The following is a 22,093-nucleotide window of genomic DNA, read 5'->3' on the forward strand; positions in this document are numbered from 1 at the left end:
GACGAGCTGCTGCTGCCGCCGCGGGGCCCGGCCGAGGGCAGCGCGGCCGAGGCGGCGGAGCCGCGCGGCTTCCCGTGCAAGCACTGCCCCGCCGCCTTCTTCAGCGCGCCGGGGCTGGCGCGCCACGTCAGCAAGTGCCACCCGCCCGACGGCCGCGCCGGGCCCGTGCTGCTGCTCCACGTGCCGCTGCGCCCGGGCTGCTGAGGGGCGCGGGCTGCCGGGGAGCGAGGTCGCAGGAGCCGGCGGGCCCGCTGCCGCGTGAGTCCCGGCGTTGAACGTCCGCGCCCCGCGCCCGAGAGCAGGTGACAGCCGCCCGCGCCCCTCAGAGCCGGCTGCAGCTCCCCCGCGCGCTGCGCTGGACACCGCTTCTCCTGCTCCCGGTACAGAGAGCTGCGGCTTGACAGAGGTTTAGGATGCTGGGATTGCTCGAGTCTCACATGGCAGTAGCTAGAAGTGAGGAAACCCAGGGCCAGGGCAGTGGCTGTTCCTTAGCACACGTGTGCTGGGCAGCCCAGCACCTCGTTAAACCCTAGCACAGCAAGGTGGAGGCACTGGGCAGCTAATACAAAGATGATGCAGGAGCTGCAGATCTCTTCGCTTTAGCCCTAGGCCCAGGAAGAAGCCTAGCTATAAAGCAGCCGGAGGAGTCCCATCCTCAGGCAAAACCCAGGCCCAAGGGAAAGGGACAGCTCCCCAGTGCCTTACCATGGAGCACCTCTGATGCGTGCTGTTACTCCAGTGTGCGCATCTTCACAGCCAGCTGTGGAGAACCTGAAGGGGCTCCTAAACCAGTGTCCAAGGAAGGTTTATTAAAAGCCCATACCTGATGTTTAAGGCAAAACTCAATTCTTGAAAATAAGTTCTCCCATGGAGAAGCAAGAGTGCATTGCGCCCTCTCCTTGTCTTAACTCTCTTCCTACAGTCAAACAGGAAGGCAAGACAGGCTAGAACCAAATAAACAACCACCGCCTCATCAGGGATCAGGGAACATCTGCCAAGCAGGATGTTCTAGGGCTCTGCGTTATCCCAACCACTCTAAAAGTATGATGAGCCTACAGGTCCCAGGAAAATTTTTTTCCGTAAGGCTTTTATTAGAAGCCTTCCCAGGCTTGGGGTGAGAAGTAGAAGTGATTGAATAACATACATCAACGTTAACTAAAAAAATGAGAACTAAGCGGCACCATCTGATCTGGAAACCTCCAAACTCCTCCACTTACGGACCAAACTATTCTTGTACTCAGTGGAATAAATCAGAGCCCAAACTCTGAGGTGGAATGAATAATATACAGAAGGTGGTAAGAATAATTTTATTGTATTATTAAATAGCATGTCTTCTCTTTAACCATTACAAATCTGTGGATACTACATGAATGACAATACATAATTTATATTTCTATTGTTGCCCGTATGATATATTTACACATGCAGTTAGTACAGATGCCATGCTACGTTTCGTCATAGCAGAATATGCCCGACTTAAAATGTGAGCATTTCATCATCTATAGGAAAATACCTCTTGATGGGTGGAATGTGTGCACTAACCCGTGCTCACAAAGTCAGGATCATCAGCATTTCAGGCTGGACTCCTAGAGTGTGTTCCCTTTTCTTCCATAGTACACAGCATTGGAGCAATGAATTTACATTGGAAAAGTGCTTCTTTATGTAAGAATAATATACATCTAGATCCAGCAGCCTGATGATAAAAGGCTACATACTCAGAGCAAAAGAGCATTTACTACTGATACCACATTAGAAAAATATTTGGAAGCCAAGCATAATCAGAATTTCAGCACAGTGATTTTTCTTATTTCCGGTATAGTTTATGGCATCACCTGCACAGTTATGAAATAATATATTGCATTGTGAAGGAAGAGTTGGTGCTGATAGCAAGTTATGTTTTGTTTGGACTCTGAAATGCTAAAAGACTGTTTACTTTAAGTATTTTATTCTTATAACATAAATAAATCTGTACACATCCTGTGCATTAACATATGACCTTTGACGAGGACTTTACAAATGCATCTTCAATTTAAAATTGTACATTCATTTTCAAATTGTACATATTTATTTCTTTGTTACAGAGAAAATTGCGATGGGACACAATAAATATAGTGTATAAGACTGCAGTCTCCAGTTCCGTGTATGGCTTGAGGTTAACCACAGCATTAAAAGTGGCTACTTTGATATCTTTTCATCCTGGAAGGTAAAAGGTGCAGAGAAGAAACTGCACTAAAAAAAAATATGGCATCCTGCAATTTGATAAAAAATAACAAAAGCTAAAATATTAAGATACAAATAAAATTCCAGTGTCACTGTCTAAAATAAATGTACAGGAAAGGGCCATGCTGGGGACAGGACACGCACTTCAGGGACATTTTCCTTTAACTGATAGTTGTGGGTCAGCCTATGAGAGGCTGCTGCTAATTGTTTATTAGAAAGCTGCAGGTTCTCAACACTTAGGACTTGTTGGCTGAGCCAGAGGAGCGGCGTAGTTTCATGGACATTCGGCTCTTGCTAGTCCGAGGAGACATTGGAGAGGCTAAGTCGGTCCCGTCCACCTGCGCCATTGCTGCTGCTGGAGTGTCTCCCAGCTGGGTCTCTGGGCAAGAGCCTGAAGGGGACAGCAAGAACCAAGCTTGTTAGTACAGCTGCCTTGCTCACAGCAAGGGAATCTATACACAGGGGAACAGTTAGGAACCAGTGATGCCACCAACCCACAGCATATGCCAGCCCGTTATTGACTGTGGGAGACTTTGTTACACATGGAGGCAGCAACAGATACAAATCCACCTTTAGAGGTGAAAACTAAAAACTTTCTAAACTACAAGGTTGTATAACACTATCCTATTAGCCATGAGGACATATACATGTGAAGTTTCTGAGTGGGGATGGAGAGAGTTATTCAAACTATGACTAAAATTCAGTCTGTGGTAAGAACATGGAGGGTTAATAGCATGGTGAGCATGCAGGGGGTATCTAGACATGCAGCTGAAAAGGTGGAGTGGGAAAGGGCAATGGAGGGCCCCCAGGGATAGCATCTAATACTTAGTCAAAGCTCCTGAAGGCAAATGCTTACAGGACCCACAAGGCAGAAGCTTGAACAGATTACATTAATTAGACAAACTAGGTGTTTCATGTTCTTTGTAAAAGGAACAAGATGAATTTGAGGTTGCAGTATATGCGATCCATTACATGAGTGTTCCACACTGATCTACAGTGGGTCCTGAGTTTTTATGTTGGAACTCATAAGGAAAAACATACCAAATCCTTTCCCATAAAAAGAAGCCAAAGGAAACGGAGCAAGTACGAAATCAAAATTATGTTCTAATTCTCTCTGTGCCCATTACGCTCCTTTGCACATTTACAGGAGATACACACAACTAGTTTATTGTCACCTATTTTAATTACAGAGCTTGGTACATTGAACGTTACTGATCACTCTGGCCTATACAAATTATGGATGAAATCATGGCCCTACTGAAGTCAAAGGTAGCCCTTTCAATGACTTCAGTAGGGGCAGAATGTCACGCTGTATTTCTTCCGTACCATGCTAGCATGGGGTCTTCCCTAAGATAATGATATATCAAAACCTAAGCTACCAATCTTCAGCACAAATTTCATTCATGAAATAACTTCATTACATGTTTAAAAGTCTCTGAACACCATTTACTTTGAAGGATCCCCTAAAAGGGTTATTGAATCATGGATCATCAGAAGTTTAGCAGTGCATCTCACACGTACTATTACAGACCAAATGACTTAATTACTTAGACATTCTACGTCTCTGGGCCAGCACCTGCCTACTCCAAAAAGACTGCACAATTCTTTCCCTCTTGTTTGAACTGAAGCAACCCACCTAAATGATAGGGAAGGATAAATACACTGTTACATCTTCCCCAGCAGGTGACAGTAATTTAGTTCACAAACTAGGTACCACATTGCCAAACAATCTGGGAAAGCATGATAATGCCTGACTCTCAGAGCCTTCCAGAAGGCAAGTGGAAACCATGCGCCTTCCTTCCTTTTCTGAAATTTTATCTTGTTCTAATTTTACAAGGAATAAAAGCATTTCAAATGGTGGTTAGAGAATAGAAAATAATCATTGTTCTTTTGCACAGCATACCATTCACAGCTAGCGTGAAAGACCTTCCGTTTCAAGCCTTTGCCCTTTACCTTGATGTGGCCAATGCTTTCTAGTGGAGGTTTTGGAAGGAGAAGAAATATCACAGCATTTCTTTCTTTGTTGAGAATGAAGTGATGAGGAAGAAGTGGACAGAAGTGAGGAAGGGGGAAGAAAGATAAAAGATAACAGGTGTCAGATATGAGACACGAATGGCAAAGACTGAAGGGCATTAACAGGTGAGGTAGACCAGACAGAATTTAGAATTTCAATATGCAACTGCTGTTCATGCTACAGGTTAAGAGAGTGATGGGTTAGTATGTGTATGAAGCAACAACACTGAAGTTATACTTACCGACTAAATGTTACAAGGAGAAAGGAAGAAAGAGAGAAAGAAAAAAGTTCTATAAAATAATCTAGATCCAGCAGCCTTATTTAAAACCAATGTGATGCATCTCAACTGTTCTGTCTAAAGAGCTTTCTTAAATTCTGTGAAAATAGTTAAACACACACATACACAAACACACAAATCTAGAAGGAAAAACAAATGGTAATTTGATACTTGGCTTCTGCTCACCAGCTAGGTTTCATATTTTTAAAATGCTGGAATTATTCCCAGCCTAAACAAAGAATCCTTGAAGAGATGTTATAGAAAAATATCCCAGCATAACATCTGAGCAGTATAGTGTTAAGTCAATGAGTAAATCAGACCTTTGGGTTTCACCCAAAATGTCAGAATGAATTTAAATTCATACTCTTTCAAACAAGCAGCAACCACACTGGATAAAAAAGTACTTGAAAAATAGCCTAGTTTTTTATTAATGTATAGCTCTTGTACACACATTTTGTATAAAATTACTCAAGATAACCATCAGAAAATGTAAAGCTATCTATTATCTAAACTCTTAAGCACATGTATCAGACTGGCTTACTGAAGAACAGAAGTCATGTAGTGTGTATTCCACATCTGAACAGTTTAGACAAGAAGAGTGACGAATAAATGGCACTTAAAAATATTTTAATCTGACAACAAAGAATGCATTGATTAATATTCCAAATCTCCTGGCAATGTATTCCATGCACCTCATATGTATCAATTTGTAGTTTTAGTTTCTGTTTCAGATTTTGTACATTTTCAGTGCAAGTATTATGTCTTTATATTTCTATGCAATGAATGATATGTTTATGATTACTCAAACTATAAAAGTAAAGTTAAGATAAAAAGACTTAGAAGACAGATTAATTCAAATTAGAAAACCTCACTCATTATTAGGACCGCCCATCACATGACAGTATTTTAGTAGCTTAAGTTTTGACAAACTTTAATTGTTTGGCATCCCAGCTGCATGCTGCAGGCTGATTTCCTTAATGTTTCAGGCCAAATAGTTCAGTCCTTGCTGACAAAGAGGATAAGGAAAAATGTTCTGTTCACGTTAAAAAATGTTGGTGAGTTTCACAGAACCTCTAGCATTCCCACACTTTGAAGGAGAGATCTGAAATTTGCCAGGGCAGTCACCTGTGTCTCATCCCTGTAAAAATCTGCCCACATTGTACGTCTTTGAAAAACTATATTCACATCTGCTCAACAGAGGATGACTAGCTAGGTCAGGGCTGTCCAACATGAGTGGCCTGTGCAGGCACTTGCTGCATGGCTCTTGGGCTGCACTGTGCTCTGTATGGGGTAATCCTCTGCTACACCATGTGGTAGGCACCCCCCACTACACTGTGCCAATGCCCCTGCTCCTTACACACTGTACCACATTGTCCTCTGTTGCTGCAGTGTGTTGGTGGTCCCACTTCATGTTAGTCCCTGGGTCCTCTGTATGTGGACTTCCTCTACTGTGTTGCCCCACCCCTGCGGGGCAGAGGAAGGGGGAGGGAGAAACAGGCAGGGGAAGCTGGAAGAGGGAGAGGGAACTCTGGAGACTGGTTGGTGCCAGCTGGAGTGGTGGGGAAAGCAGCACCTGGACTGGGAGCCCTGGGGTGCAGTTTAACCCTTTGGTGGCTGCATGTGACCCATGACCTGTGTCAGTTGGATCACCCTAAGCCAGGGATTTAAAATCTCCAACAATTCTAGCAATATTAGGCATGCTCCAAACCAGGAACTGACTGGGACCATCCCTACAATTTCTGCTCAGAGCTGCTGTTGCAGGACAGACTTGTTCAGGGTTTGACCCTGGAACTGGCAATAGGGAGCCTCTCTCTCCTTTGCTCTCTAGACCCATTCAATCAGGAGGAAGATGCTTGTTCTGAATGCACAGGAGTCAATTGCCATACTAGAATGGAGGGGTAGACTGAAACAGAGCAAGGCAAGAGAGAGGCACCTTTGACTGGAGGCTGATAATGTGGGGAGAGGTTAAAGGAGGAAGGGAACACAGCAAGTCAGTCAAAAAGGAGATGGCTACAGGGAATGGAGTCATATCTAATGATAAATCAGGTACAATTAGTTGAACAGAAACTGGGACTGATACCTGCTGGAAGGAGGCAGGGGCACATTGGATTAAGAACCCAGAGGGGGATATTAGAAATCAGGAGGAGGTGAGGAGGGAGGAGAAAGGAAACTAGTGAAGGTGACAGATCAGACAAGATATTAGGGGCCCTGGACTGGGAACTGACTGGGCAAAGAATGGAATGGAAAGCCCGAAGGAAAGGAGACTGGAACTACGTAGACAAGGACTAGAAAAGCAAGAAAGAAGAGGCACGCATGAGGAAGAGAGAGGATCAGCACAAGGCAGTAGGGGTCAAATTCAGGGAATATGAAGAAGAATCTGTGTCCAATAGTGAACACTCCCTTAAGCAAACCAGATTGGAATCCAAGATTCCTGGGTCTAACCATTCCTTTGTTATCACTAACTCCATATTAAAAACTCACTGGGCAAAGTGTCCCATCCCCATCTACTATTGGTTCACATAGAGGACGGTAGGTCACTCGTGCTACAAATTGCTCTATTAATGCTGAAGCCTGTGTGGTGTACCTGAAGGATCTAACTTTTGGGGTGAGTCATGTTGGTGTCAATAGGATGCTACATTGTGGAAGGTATCTATATAAGTTTACTTTTTTAAAAAGGAAATTACACATATAATTTTTTGTTAAAGGAATATTAATGTTGTGAAGTCAAAAGAACACTAAGAGTTAGGAAATGCCAGAGCTTGATAAAATCTGAATCTGCCCTTTGTGGAGGCTAAAAAAATTTATGAAAAAAAATCGACTTCAGTTCTTTCAGAAAGTGTGTGTGTGTGTGTGTGTGTGTGTGTGTGTGTGTGTGTGTGTGTGTGTTTATTTATTTAATAATTTCCATTCCACAGGGAACTTTGCATTTTTTACTTTTTGTTCTGATCTGAAATGAAACATTTCAATTCCAGTTGTCAAACAGTTCTAGTTATGATCCTTGCAAGGACTCTGACCTGAAACAGGAATAGGAGAAACTCCTAAGGCCTCAGCCTGGTAAACCATGTAGCTTTAATAAATAATTCTCAAGATTTTTACTAAACGTTTGATCCTAAATTTCAGACTTCACAAAAAGGGTTCTCTCACAACCCATCTCATAAGATGAACAAACAGCAAGATGTACAAATGGAGATGAGGATCATACAGGTCAAGGTACTTGCCCAAAGTTAAACAGCAAGTCAACTGCAGAACAGAGATTAATTTTTCAATGCTATAACTAAACTACTAAATCTCATGGCTTCTTGTGCAAGTCAGACAAATAATAATTTAGATGATCTGCTGTTCCCCTACCTGTTGTTTGGGATACATATTTATTTCACCAGGAGGAGTGGGGTTTGCAATATTTGCATGAACAATGTTTTGAAAATAGAAGCACAGGACCAAAATGGGTCCTAATTTTTTCACAGACGAAGTAAGCAGTTGTGAGATCCCCAAACTATCCTCATGACATTATACTGTGCCCAAAAGCACTATTTTAGAGGGGACTTTTGTTTATAGGAATTACTTTAACAATACAGTGCATGTCCTGGCACAAAAGGGAAAAAAGATACTAACAAGTTCAGTGAAAGTGCTACAAAATGTCACCTCTTTCAAAGATGACCTTGGACTATGCTTGGTAGCTCCCCTCCCTTTGCTCCCTGTACAGGGTTTGAGCTGTTACCTGGTTTTACCAATGAGTTGATCAATGGTGGGTGGCTGGGAGCTTTGCCAGCTGGTCACTGACAGTCTTCCTTTTTCTCAGAAGGAAAGAGAGCAGGCTGTCAGTGATCAAGCTCCTACCTGGGCAGAGGTATTGAAGAGCAGCCTCCTATTGACCCCCAGCTGGAACTTGCCTTTTAGGAAACATTCTCACTCTCCAGCTGGGGGACTCAAATGCCTGTATACCCCCATAGTACTGCATTTCTGTAGAACTACAAAGTGACCTCACACTTTGTAAAAACACATTGTCCACTACCCTTAGTGTAGAGGCTGTATTAGCTAACTTCATCCTCTGAAACCAGGGCTCTGCAACTGGCAGCCTATAAGGTGTCAGTGTGCAACCCCTGGGCTCCCACCCAACCCATTGCAATGATGGCCGCATCAATTATTGCTGCTGTTGCCAATCTCAACCCCAGGGGCCAGGTGACATTGCTCCGTGGTCTAGTTCAAGCCTGTGGGACTAGAGGAGTTGGGCACCACTGATCCAATCAACAGTAGCAGTGACTCTAATGAAGGTTAACAGTTCCCTTTAAAATTTTAATCTCAACTGATCAGTATGCTGAAGCAGTTTGACCATTAAATGGAGCAGCGTTCAACTTGTTTTTGATCTACCTGATCAACTGCATGATGGGTGCAACATATTTACAATAGCTGGGGATATTCTGTCATGGTTTTGCAGCTTCCATAATATTGAATTTTCTCACCCTAAAATGATAAAGTGCATGTATCATCCCCTTATAAAGTGTAAATAACATCAGCAATTATAATAGAGCTACTGTCTTGGAGGTCATGATCATATTTCAAAAGAAACTTACCATAAAGGTTAAAAAAGGGTGGGGAGAAGGGGGAGGAATGCCTAATAATGTAAACCTAAAAATATCTTGTAAAGTTTTCCAACTCCTTCCCCCTCTGGCTACAAATGGATAAACTGCTGAACCAGCATTTTAAAAAACCCAAACAAATACTTTAATAAGTTCATCATTAGAGTTGGTCAGAAATGCTTAGTTGACACCTCCACTGGAAAATGCCCATTAATTGAACCTAACATATTACAGTTGTAACATCTTGGGTGTGATGAACTACTGCTGAATCTAAGTATGAATCCAGCAAAACTTATTTAGATTCCTGATGGATTCTGGAAGCTTTGGAGTCCCTTGCTCTGAAGTAGTCTGTGTAACAGGTCTGTGTGATGGCTAGGAACCCAGAACTTGCAGGTCCTCCAGTTCTAGGAGAATCTACCCGGCAGGAAGACAGGTTTACATACTTGTCAGTGGGACTGCCCCACAGCTGGTGACCCTGGCATTTCTGTAAATTCCAGACTAATTAGGACTGCCACAGCATTTAGGTTCCCTACTGTGCAGCTCAGCTTCAGAGCCTGGCTGGGATCTGTGACTCCCCAGCAGTGGATGGGACAAGCTGAGAACCAAAGACCCCATGGAGGGTCTCTGCTGTTTGTTGAAACTGGCATTTTTGTCACTAAGATTAAGATTATGTTAACAGAAATATAGGAACTGCCATTCCAAAACAGAACGTTGGTTTGCCTAACCCAGGGATGTCAAAGATATAGCCCAAGAGGCCAGGAACATGGGGGCAGGGCAAATGGAGGCAGGGCTTGCCTTGAATTCCCAGGCATGGAGTCCTGTAGGGGATGGGTATTGGGGTATTGGCAGTAGGGAAAGGTGAGTGAGTTTGTGTGTGTGTGTGTGTGTGGGGGGGCTGTTAATCCCTGCCTCACCAACACTTCTACCTAACCCAATATCCCATAACTCAGGGGTGCCAAGCTTGTTTGGCTCCATGATTGGACCAGATCATGGGCTTTCCTGTGGACCAAGCCACCTTTGAACAGCAGTAGCAGTACTAATCTCTCCAGTTGCTAAAGCTGCTGTTTCAGTGTGGTTCAAGTGCTAACAGTGCTGCCGTTCACCTCCCTTTTATTCCTGCTGCCAAGTTTAGTCATTGGGGTAAATGAAACCCCTGATTTCAGTGGCGCTAAGGGGAGAGGCGAGGGCAGCTGCATTAAATTCTTGGGTTCTGGAGTCGCAATGAAACTCCATTTCTGGCAGCCATGGAGATTAACACCATCACCCCAGGGATTCCAGCAGCCACAGTATAAACCCCACAGGCCAGACGACCTGTTTTTGTGGGCCATATCCAGCCTGCATGTTTGACACCCCTGTCATAACTGATTCTGGGAAAAGTGGCCTTGCTCGCCAAAAATAATGATGCAAATTGTTGAATTCTATACATGTTAGTGGATGGATATATTTGAAACAGAAATGGTAAAATTATTACAAAATGTACGGGATTATGCTAGCTACAACAGCAAATAAAACAGTGGGCAACCACAACCATGTAGACTATCCACTGGATATCACAAGGACTGGCCTCCCCTGTAATTTGTAATGCTTCATGTATAAACATATTATTGATTTATAACCTCATATAGCTCAATATACTCTGGGAATGAAATCCATGGGATGCTTAAAAGATGTGGGAAAACATGGCCCTAACATTTTGTTGTTTTTTCATTTCCTGCATTTTGATTTGGTTCCCCCTAGTTACTGAGCCCTTGTATTCATGTTTATGCCATTTTACTATACTTTGTACAACCACCATGCTCCTACTTACTGTTCACTTTTACAAAAAAATTCAGTGCTTTTTATTTTTCCCAATGTTAATTCTTCCTCTGGCTCCAATTTGGATCTTTTTAGAATATGTTTTAGAACTTTTTCTGTACATTTCAATTTACCCCATGTAATGTGATCTAATTTCCAGTAACTGTTTTCAGACTTTAACTGATATTCCTCTACTCTATATGTATGAATACAACTTTTCATTCACAGCATTTTTATTTAATTTTAATGCAAAGTAAATTAAGGTTTAGCAATAAAAAATTTAGTTGTTATGCATTCTTATCTTTCTCTCCTATATCATCATTGCAGAAGATCTATCAACATCAATGCAAGACATTACAGGGTACAAAACACACCACTGCCATCCAGTACTAATTATTCATGCTGAGAAACAAAAGGTCAACATAATAAAGTGTTACTTGTTCAACAGTTGTCTCTAGCATTAGTTACCTTAATCCCAGAACCAGTGTTAGTGTTTCATGCAGACCTGGGGTTAGTAAAAGACTAAAACTTGAAGAAAATGTAGTGGTAATTTCTCAATCAGTGTGAAATTCTTTTTAGTGTGAACAAAGGCAACAAGGAAAGTTCGCATATGACTTGGTTACAAGCTTAGTGCTCTAGTAAAAGTAACAAGAACATAGGGGTTTTTTGGACACTTTGTCTTACCTTCAGATAAACAGAACTGATATTTAATGATCTAAAAAGAGGGGAAATAAAATAAATGAAATAATCATAAGGAGTTCAAGAAATTATCAGAACAGGAAGGCCTTGAGTTTCATTTTCTCACTGATTAATATTTTTATTAGTAACTGAAAATGCAGTAGCCTCTTATAAAACAGGTTTTAATAGCAGTGTATTAGGAAAATACAGCCCTGAGAAAATTTTTTGAATATTTTTTCAATATTTTGAAAACGTAAAAATTGATTGTAAAACTTGCTTAGCTTCTCAAATTGACTCTCTACATTACAGCAGATTAGCATCTTAAGCACCCTTGCAGAGAAACAATACTTAATGATCCATCAGCCTGCACTAGCATAGATGAAATGTTGCATGCGTCTAGAGTTTTATAGAGATTTTAATATTGAGATTGCGTTAAAATTTAGGATAAAAATACAGGAACAGTTTTCTATACTAAAATGCTTTCCCAGATCTTCCTTCAAGACACTAAAAATTGCGCCAGGCAATCAATTAAGAACTTAAAATCAATTCCCCGAGAGTTAAGTATTACATAGTTTGCTAAATATGTACATCTAATTCAGGTTGTACATGTTCAGATTAATGAACACAATTATGCATAAAATTTGGAAGTATAGTCTTTATAAGTAAGGATACTGCATTTTAAGTGTTGCTCTGGAAAGACAGTTTTTAATTTCATTTCTTACCTGTGTCAGAGGGCAAATGGTGGTAAGGCGCTGGACAGAAAACCTGGGCAGCAAAATCCTCAAAAGTTGTAGGTTCAAGATGGTGCTGAATAATTGTTTGCAGATAACGTGCTCTCTCCTCATAGCTGATTTACCCAAGAATTAAGGATCAACTTAAAGTCAGATCATACATTCCCTACTTATTAGGACTGAGTAATTCAGCCATACTATTGCCTTATATGTATTCATAATTTATGGGCACTGAAAAATAGCATTTATGAAGTTATCCTTAACACTTTACATAACATTTCACATTGCTTCTGCGAAATGAATAAAATTATTTTCCATTATTTAGAATTTTCAAAATACAGGCCTTGCTATGAACTAATTAGAGATAAATCTGAACTGCTTTTGAACAGAATCTGAAGCAAATCTCATGGTTCTGCCTACTTGTAATGATAACAGTTCAACAGCTGGATGCAGCTAAGGTAATTTCTCTTTGGAGAAGGCTACATGCTGCTTGAGGCCAATATTACCTTTTTTCACTTACACTCCCCAACATCTGTAATCTCCAGTTGAAGACAAAAAATATTTTCTAAAGTACCAAACTACCTTGATTATAACCCTGTTTAAAATTAGGTTTGAATACATTTTCAACATTTAGAGAGATAATGTGAAAAATACTGATCATTAACAGCAAATTAGATTCTGTACCTTTTCAATAAAAAACTACTTCCATAAACCCTAAACAATTTGATGCAGTTAAGATAAACAGCTAAATTTCTGCATCAGAAAAATTACCTAGTCAATTATGCCATTAAAACAGGCAGCATATTTACAAAGAGTCTCCACAACCCTTAAATACTAGCTAACAGAGTGTCGGCAGGGCATTGACAATAAAACACTGTACTTCTTCCTTTTCACCACATTCTCCCTCTCTGATATTATTGACAAGAGACCAGTATCTTGAAGTGTTGTTGCTTTTGAAGAACCCTCTCCAGGCTTCTTGTTCCAGCAGGCCTGATTGTACTGTTAGCACGGAGAGAGCGAGAAAAAGAGAGAATATTTCTGTTGTTCGTGAAAGCAACTATGGAAATGGCTGTCAAAATGTAGAGCAGCAGGCAGCAACATACAATTATCAAGAAAGACTACCACGCTGACTTTGTGTCGTATAGTTTCTGAACTGAGAAATCAGTTAACCTTTTCTCTTACAACTTTTAAAGTTGTTCAGCTGGACTCAGTAGGATGACTTAGGCAGGCTGTATTAAAATATTTTTTATAATCTTATAATAATATACTTAATAATAAAATAAAAAGAAAATTCTACTAGAGTTTACTCCTTCGAGAATGATAACATTTTCTGGCAAAATATGTTTATTTGCCCATTTAAAATAAGAAGGTTTATGTTATATGCAGAGGGTTAGTACCAAGGAAGTCCTGGGTTTCCAAAAGTGAATTTGCCATGAGGCTGTCAGGAACTTATTTCACTTTTTTTCTGCCTGCTTTTCCACCAATAGAATGGGGATAACTTTTATCTTTGCATGCCATGTGAGTAATTAAAAATGTAAAGAAAAAATGCTATATAAGGGCTGAACATTAATAAATAGATGACCCTTGCCATTTTCACTAATCATTAAAAATCAGCCCTGAGTTAGGACTGGACAATACGTTTTAAGTACTTTTTTGGCTTTCAAGACTATAATTCAGCCATTAAAAGGAATACCTAGGACAACCCATGCCTATATTATCAAATATGAAACAATTATAACAGATTTATAGTATATATGATTAAACTCCTTTAAACAAAACAAAAAAAGTCAAAAAACTAAAACCATAGTAGACCATGTAGTTAATCTAAAATAATTTTTCATCAGGGGAAATAGGCTTCATAGCATTCTTTGATTAGGCCACAGCTTGAGTTTATACTAATACTGAAATAAAACTGAAAAAAATAATTCTTTGAAATTCCTTCTGAATACTAAGATGGTTGAACCTTATAAGAATTCTACCCTGAAAACACTACAATAGAAACATTAGGACAAGAGAATAGATAAAAAAAAGTTTCATTGTAAAGGTTCTTAGGTTGGGGGACATACACAGTATTGAGCTTTAACACAGGAGAGTAATATAGCACAGGTTTTAAGAGGCTATATATAAGTAGCAGAGGATGAAACCGATGGCTGAAGTCTAAATAATACTACATATCTCACAACTTGTTGAAAAGCACTTTTTTCATTGGGGGAGATTCACAGCTGCTGAATTTTCTGCAGTTAATAGAGTCCTTTGATTCACAGCAGTGCCCCTTCCACAAAAAATACTGGCCTTTGTGTATTACCAGAAACTAATTTTCTATTTGGCTGAAAAGGGAAAAATGGGGTTATTGCTTCTCCCTCCTACAGAGCTTTTCATTATGCCTGATGCACTCAACTTCTAAGCTCTTCTGAGAAAAAAAAATAACTGAAGAGGCAAGAGGTAGAAAAATGAGCTTGTTAGCACATTAGAAGTGAAGTATCTTGGTGGGTCCTAGAAATTCCCAGTGGTGTGTTAACTTATCACTCTATGCATGCTGGCACTGATAGTCTTTCAATTGATCACTCTCTTTTCGCACCAAAGGTGCTGCCAGGAAGCAAAGGCTGAAGGCCCACAGGAGAACAGGCTGCTATCAAAACAAGCTGTTTTTAAAAGTCTGCTTGAATGGGTAAAATGTTTCATGAAAAAAGTAGGGTGGAGACACCTAGCTGCTTTTAAAATGCTCTACTTTTAGAGGTCTCTAAATGAAACCTTTTAGTTTATCTTACTATATCTAAAGCTTACACACAGATAAGGCAGAAATGTAGGAGTTACTACTCTGAATGTAACCAGGACACTCCCAATCCCAAATCTGAGCACATAACTCCCAAACAAAGGAAAATAAAAAAAGTCCTGATATGGCTGCTGATTAAGGACAATACTAGTTCCATTGCAGGTAGGGAGAGGATGGACTCACTAGAGTATTTGTTTTTAAAAAAATGCTGGTTCAACAGTTTATTCCTTCTGTAGTCGGAGAGGGAAGGAGTTGGAAAACTTTACAAGATATTTTTAGGTTTACATTATTAGGCAGTACTCCCCCTTCCCCCCCACCTTTCCTTTTTTAACCTTTATGGTATGTTTCTTTTCAAATACGATCATGATTTCCAAGACAGTATCTCCATATTACAATTACTGATGTTATTTAGACTTTATAAGGGGAATATAAGCATAAACATTGATCTGATATTGCCAGCATATTACACCGTATGATGATTGCTCAACCTGTCTTAAAGGAGTAAGTTTCATAATTAGGAACAAAGGATCTCAGAACATTTGAGTTTTATGCAGCTTAACAGAATAGGAAACGTGTTAATATTGTTTACTAATTCATAGTTTGAAGGCATTTTTATATTTTAAACCTCCAAACAAGTAGATTTTCATGACTGACGTGATCTAATTCTAAATTGGGTATGGATGTGAATATCTGTAACAGCAACTGTAATGCTTAATTTTTCTACATTTCTCTTAATGGGCTACATATTTATTCCTTAAAAAGGCTGCTCTCTAGAGAAGAGTTATTAGCACCTATAAATTGAGTGGCACATATAAACTCAATGGCTAATAATAATAGGGCAACTCAAGCAGTACTTTCACTGTGAGTAGATGTTGCCACTGGTGTGAACAATTAAGAATGGAAAGGACAAACAAATAAAAGAAGTTTCTGGAACAAAAAGTGGCTAAGTGTACAAGCTGACAAATTAACATCTGGAAGAATGGGTAGCTATATTATTACTACCACTACTACTGCTGCTATGAAGAACATGCTAAATACAATGAAAGAAAATGGATGAGCTTTAAAATAACTATATTCATCAGTCAGTGTCTCAAGTTTGTCACCTGAATGCATAAAGGACTACAATCCAACATTTGCAATATAGATTTTGCAGCAACTATTAAATCATATTTATTTCAGGAGAAGATCATAATCTTCAAAAATATTATCAATACAAGATGGAAAACACTAACAATGCTTTCATATATTTTAAATGCCCCTTGGACTTTAGTCACTACAATTAACATTTATTTGAAGAAATAATTTATTTTGCATCTGTATTCATTATCTCCACATTACATGTATTTTGTTAATATAAGCACGCAAACAATTTTAGGACTATTGATTTGCACAGGGGAACTACCACTGAAGTCCTGGTTGCCACATTACCTACTCATACTTAATCTGTTTGAAAAGTAACCTCTCATGTTTCCTCCTAATTGCCCTCCATTCTCTCCCTTCTATCACTGCTGACAAGTCCATTATCTTCATCTTTAACTCGGACCTCTCTTTAGGCTCCCACCTCCAGCTTATATCTACATCTTGCAGATTCTTTCTGCATAACATCCCCTGTCCAATACATTTTCAAAATCAAGTTGTCTGAGATCTTATCTTCCCATATCTCAGTTACTACAACAGCCTTTTCTTTAGACATGGAAAATGCAGTTTTCTTCTCAGTTGTCTGCTCAGAACGTTGCTGCACAGGTTATTTTTCTAGTCTGTTGCTTTGACCACATGACCCTTCTCTTTGCACCCCCCCACCATTCTCTATGTGTCTTCACTTTCAAGCATTTTATGGTCAATCCCTGCCCTACCTATCACCCCATCTGGTTATGGACATATGAATGAACATTTTACTGTGTGGCAAAAAGCAGCAGGGCTTTATTACAGGTCAACTCCTTTGCTACCCATGTGCGTGCTCTCATTCCAAAGTCAGTGGAAGGTAAACTGCAGTAGCTTAGTTTTCAGCAAAATTGGACTAAAGTGCAACACAGCTTCCAGTTATCATGAGGTAAAATGTACAAACTGCCAATTACTGTAAAAGCAGGTGACATATGGTAAAATCCAGTACTGTAGCAACAAAGTTTGGCACTCCGGGCAAAGTCCGAAGTGGCAGCTTGCCCTCACCCTGCACAGGTCCAGGGGGCACACAGTCCCCCATGCTTGCCAGGGAGTGCACACAATGCACTTTCCCCCTGTCTACGTGCCCCCCTTCCCAAATGAGCTGCTTGTGGCTGTCCCATGCCTCACTCAGGCTGGGCAGTGCCTGTTGATGCCCCTTCACTTCAGTGCTCAGGGAGGTTTCCCTGCTTGCCCCCCACTTGCTATGGCACTGGTAAAATCTCATCTCCATACACTCCACAATAAACATGGCAAGCATTTGCTCATACCTCTGTTCTCTCCCGTTTTCTAGTTGGCAGGGAATATCTTTCTGGTTTGTAGTTATATAGCACCTAGCACAATGAGTCCATGATTCCTGCTCCCATGAACTAGGACAATACAAATAATAAATAGTATCATACCTTAGTTGTATGAGGGGTGATCAAAAAGTTCTAAGACTTAGCCTTAATTTTAAAGAATAGTGTACAAACAACATTTTTATGAGCTGTCCCCTTCAAAGTAATCTCCCCCAGATGACATGCACTTGTCCCAACGTTCCTGCCACTTTTGGAAGCACTGCTGGAAGTCTTCAACTGTGAGTTTTTTTGAGTTCCGCTTTCACATTCTTATGGATGGTTGGAATGTCATCAAATCTCCTTCCTTTCAGCTTCATTTTGATTTTTGGGAACAGAAAAAACATCACATGGGGCAAGGTCAGGTGAATACGGAGGGTGTGGTATAACAGGAATGTTTTTTTCAGCCAAAATTCTTGAATGTAGACAGCAGTGTGTGAAGGAGCATTGTCATGGTGCAGAAAGCATCAACCATTTTCACACAGCTTGCGGCGGTTTCTTTAAACTTTAACCCTCAATCAAATCAAAACCTCTTTATAAAAGGCCTGATTGATTGTTTGACCACTCGGTACGAACTCCTGATGAACAATACCCCGAACATCAAGTCTTAGAACTTTTTGATCAAACAACGTATATCCTACTTCCAATTTCTGCCCTGCCTTCTCCCTTTCACATCTAAACTGTTTTCTCTACAGAGTCATCAAAATACATTCTTGCTCTGCAAGGCTAAAACTTTTATCATGCGATGAGGATATCATAACCCTTGTGAAGAAAAGACTGATGTGGAAAAACAATTCCTGTAATTCAAAGTTCAGATCATGAGCCTTAGGTGAGAGGTTTTCAGAGCACAGACTTGAAGAGAATACTAACTCAAGATTCAGGAAAAAATTCCTCAGAAAGATCATGCATGACATTGCATGTTTTCAGCACCTCTTGCTGTTTTTCCTTCCCTGTGCTGTAGCCAGCAGCAGCAGCAGCAGCAGCAACTCCCCTCGCCTCTCTTCCACCACCCTCCTGCCCCGCCTGGCCTCCCTGCTCCCATTGTACTTTCAAGGCAGGGAGCGCTGAGCTCCTGGTTTCTAACTGTGCTCATGTGGCCTGAGGTGACATGTGGGAACACAGTGTAGCACTGGCTTGGTTTGGCCGCATGCTGGGGACTCAAGGTGAGAGAGGGAGTGCAGGGAGAAGTGGGGAACACAGCATCGCATTAGCCTGACCAGGCACAGATAACTTGCAGCTTCAGGCCCCCTTCTCCCTGCATACCCTTCCCCACCCTCAGTCCCCGGCATGCAACTGGGCTGGACAGGTGCCATGCTGCATTCTTGTGCGCTACCTCAGGCCATGTGGGTGCAACTGGCGTGGCTCCTGCCTGACCCAGCTGCGTGCCAGGGACTCAGGGCAGGGGAGGGGGTGCAGGAAGAATGCAGAAACAGAGGTTAGGTTTCCCTAACCCAGGGATGGGCAATTATTTGGGCCAGAGAGCCACTTAGGGGGTTTTGGTGAGTTGTTGGGATTGGAGTGGGGGGAGGTGCTGACTGGACTCGTGGAGGGTCACCAAAACTCCTTAAGTGGCCCTCTGGTGCAAATAATTGCCCATCCCTGCTCTGGAGAGCCAAGGTTGGAGTCTCACCATACTTTTTATGCTGGAAGGACAAAAATTGCCTATAACAGGAAATGCAGACCAACAGCAAAGCATCCCTAGGACACTGACAAACTGACCAGATTTGAGATGCCAGCAGTAGAACTTTTCACATATCTTTCATAGCAAGTTCAGCAGTATGAAAAAGAAGGACTGCATTTTCTTAAGATGCATACATGGACAGAGAGATAATAGGTTCTCCTCGCTATTTTTTCCTAGCACTGAAATCAACTTGAGTTTAAAAAAAAAAGGCATTTGCAATAAAAGACTGCTTCCTAAAGTTCTTTTAAGTTGATTTACTAATCATGTGTTACATGGATTGGGAGTACTAGAGTCTGCTGATTTTACTGTGGTTATAATTTAACCCATACACATGTGCCATGAACATTTGGAAGACAGAAAATTTTTGCTGAAATTTGAGCTACTGAATAGAAGTACTTCTGCTTGTGCGTATACGTGCATGCACATGTGTGTTTATTCAGACTCACACACTTATAACATACTATCACAATTCTATATTTGTATGATACCTGGTCCTCTTTGACCACACTGCCCTAGAGGAAAGAAGGTCTTTTGATGACAGCCCTAGAATTATCCCTCTGAACAAGGGCCATATAGGTTAAGTGTAAAGCGAGGCACTTAGGCAAAAATAGCCCAAACTAGTCCTATACTATGTTGGGCTCTACATTAACTGTTACCACACAGGAAAGACCTGGGAGTCATTCTGGACAGTCTGCTAAAACATCAACTTAGAGCTCAGCACCCATCAAAAAGGTAAACAAAATGTTAGGAATTAAGAAGGGAATTGTTAAGGGAACAGAAAGTACCATTATGCCCCTTTATAAATCTGTGACACATCCACCTTATGCACCGTGCCCAGTTTTGGTCCCCACACCTCAAAAAAAGATACAGAAGAACTAGAGAAGGTACAGAGAAGGGCAACAAGGATGACAGTTAGTGGCATGGAGGGGCTTCTGTATAAGGAAAGACTAAAGAGGCCTATTCAGTTTAGAAAAGAGACGTAGGGGGTGGGGGAGACATGCTTGGGAGGTAAGGGTTTACAAAACTCTAAATGGTGAGGAGAAAGTGAACAGTGATTTATTATTTCACGGTTTCACAATACAAGAACTAGTGTCATAAAATGAAACTAGTAAGTAGTAAGCTTAAAACGAACAGTACGTGTCTACATGGGCCTCAACAGCACCTTTTGGAAGTACAGAATGACAGTGTAGTAACAGCCTGTACTGTGCTGTGCCAGTGGCATATGGTTATTTTTAGCTGCTACATCACCATCACAACACGTGATAGCAAGGAAGCGCATTGCTACAGCAACACCAGGAGCCAAAATTACCATCATCATGGTTTTTATGCAGGATACTTTGAGGACAACAGTTTGTACTACCTGGACCCTGGTTTGGAAGGGGCTGACAGAACTGCAGAGACAGTCTGCATACAGATGAAATAGAAATATTGGGCCTTGGAAAACGAAGAGGTTGTGCCAATTTATTGGCTGTATTTCTCTTCATAAATTGTTTTTGAGGTCAAGGAGATAAAGGATTATTCTAACAGAAATAGGATGAGAAGCTTTTGTACAGAGTGGCGATTAGGACCAAGATACCAAGGATGATGATGGAAAAACATCGCCATAATTAAATTTGGCTCCTGAAGAACAGTTTTTCTGGGAACTGGGAAACCTAAAAATGAAGACTGGCCAGTGATTGTCAAACCAGCTGAAGTCATACCGAGTCACTGCAATTTGTACTCTTTGTTGGCTCTTGGAATCAAAGATGAAGGGGTGGGTAGCGATTGATCCAGTGTTGGAAGCCCTACAACTAAATAGTTTTTTGTGTGTAGATGGGTGATCGGTATCAACCTGCCATACTGAGAAGGGTAGTTGAAGTCCTGTTCTATTTTGAAAAATGACTCTGTAGAAGTGGCATCATGGTGTTCTCTATTTATTGTTTCTCAATGATTGCTAGATCTTGTTTGCACAGTTTACAAATAGAAGTGTTTTCTCCAACTGCCACTTCAGCCAACTCAAGTCAACCTGGAGTCTGAAAGTCAAGCTGGGTTCTTTTCTGCTTCTTCATCATTACCAGCGATGAAAATTGTGTACAACAAATTCTTCCCTGTGCATCTTTTTTTAGGGGGGCTACACAGATGTACTATACAATAAATGCAGAATCTGTATCTTCAAAAGAAGCTTATTAAACAACTTTGATGATACAGAAAACAGAATTCAGTTCATTCTCTGTCTGCAATACTAACAAAAGTAGAAAAAATAGTAAGTTAATTTTGTGACAATCAAAAAGATACACAAGGATCAATCTGTGAAGTAAGAACATACACTGTACTTGCAAAAAGAAACATTTTCAGAATAGAGATGTACTTTATTCTGCCCAAAGGAAGGTACTTTATTTAAGCCCAAAGGAAAGTAATCCCAGCGAGGATCAAAGGGAGCAGGAGGGCACACAAGCCTCCATAGCTCACCAAAACCATCCGGGAATGTCTCCTTGCTGAAAGGGAGGCGTACACCCAATGGAAAGGAGGGGATATCACCAGGGATAACTATACTGCAGTCGCTTGGGGATGTAGGGGGGCAGGCAGGAAGGCCAAGACAGAGATGGAATTAGGGCTAGCTTCCCAGATTAAGGATAGGAAGAAGTCCTTCTTCAAATACATAGGGGTTAAAAAGAAGGTTCCGGGTAACATGGGGCCCCTGCAGGATGTGTTGGGGAATTTGGTCGTCACACCAGATGACAAAGCTAACATGTTTAACGATTTCTTTGCTTCCGTCTTCCTAAGTAGGGACCAGAACAGTCACCTCTCTGCTGGGCCCCCCTCAGGCCCCAGGGGAAGCACACCTGGGCCAAGGGTTAATGAGGAACTAGTTAGGGA

General features: G+C 41.0%; 1 protein-coding gene across 5 annotated transcripts in view; it reads right to left on the reverse strand.

The window, feature by feature from the left end:
- Nucleotides 1-1,291: 1,291 nt before the first annotated feature.
- Nucleotides 1,292-22,093, reverse strand: part of RALGAPA1 (Ral GTPase activating protein catalytic alpha subunit 1) — a 205,992-nt gene continuing 185,190 nt past the window's right edge. For 4 of the 5 annotated variants that reach the window (XM_019551375.1, XM_019551376.1, XM_019551378.1 and 1 more), the window contains 2 exons: nucleotides 12,283-12,407; nucleotides 1,292-2,611 (listed from right to left, as the gene is read on the reverse strand). In XM_019551375.1, coding sequence (XP_019406920.1) covers nucleotides 2,457-2,611; nucleotides 12,283-12,407 — 280 coding nt within the window. In that variant the 3' untranslated portion in view covers nucleotides 1,292-2,456. Of the gene's footprint in view, nucleotides 2,612-11,566; nucleotides 11,598-12,282; nucleotides 12,408-22,093 lie in introns of all 5 variants that reach the window. The other variant, XM_019551377.1, reaches the window with a different exon arrangement.

This window comes from Crocodylus porosus, unplaced genomic scaffold (genome assembly GCF_001723895.1).
Source record: "Crocodylus porosus isolate Cpor-Errol unplaced genomic scaffold, CroPor_comp1, whole genome shotgun sequence".
Classification (NCBI taxonomy): domain Eukaryota; kingdom Metazoa; phylum Chordata; order Crocodylia; family Crocodylidae; genus Crocodylus; species Crocodylus porosus.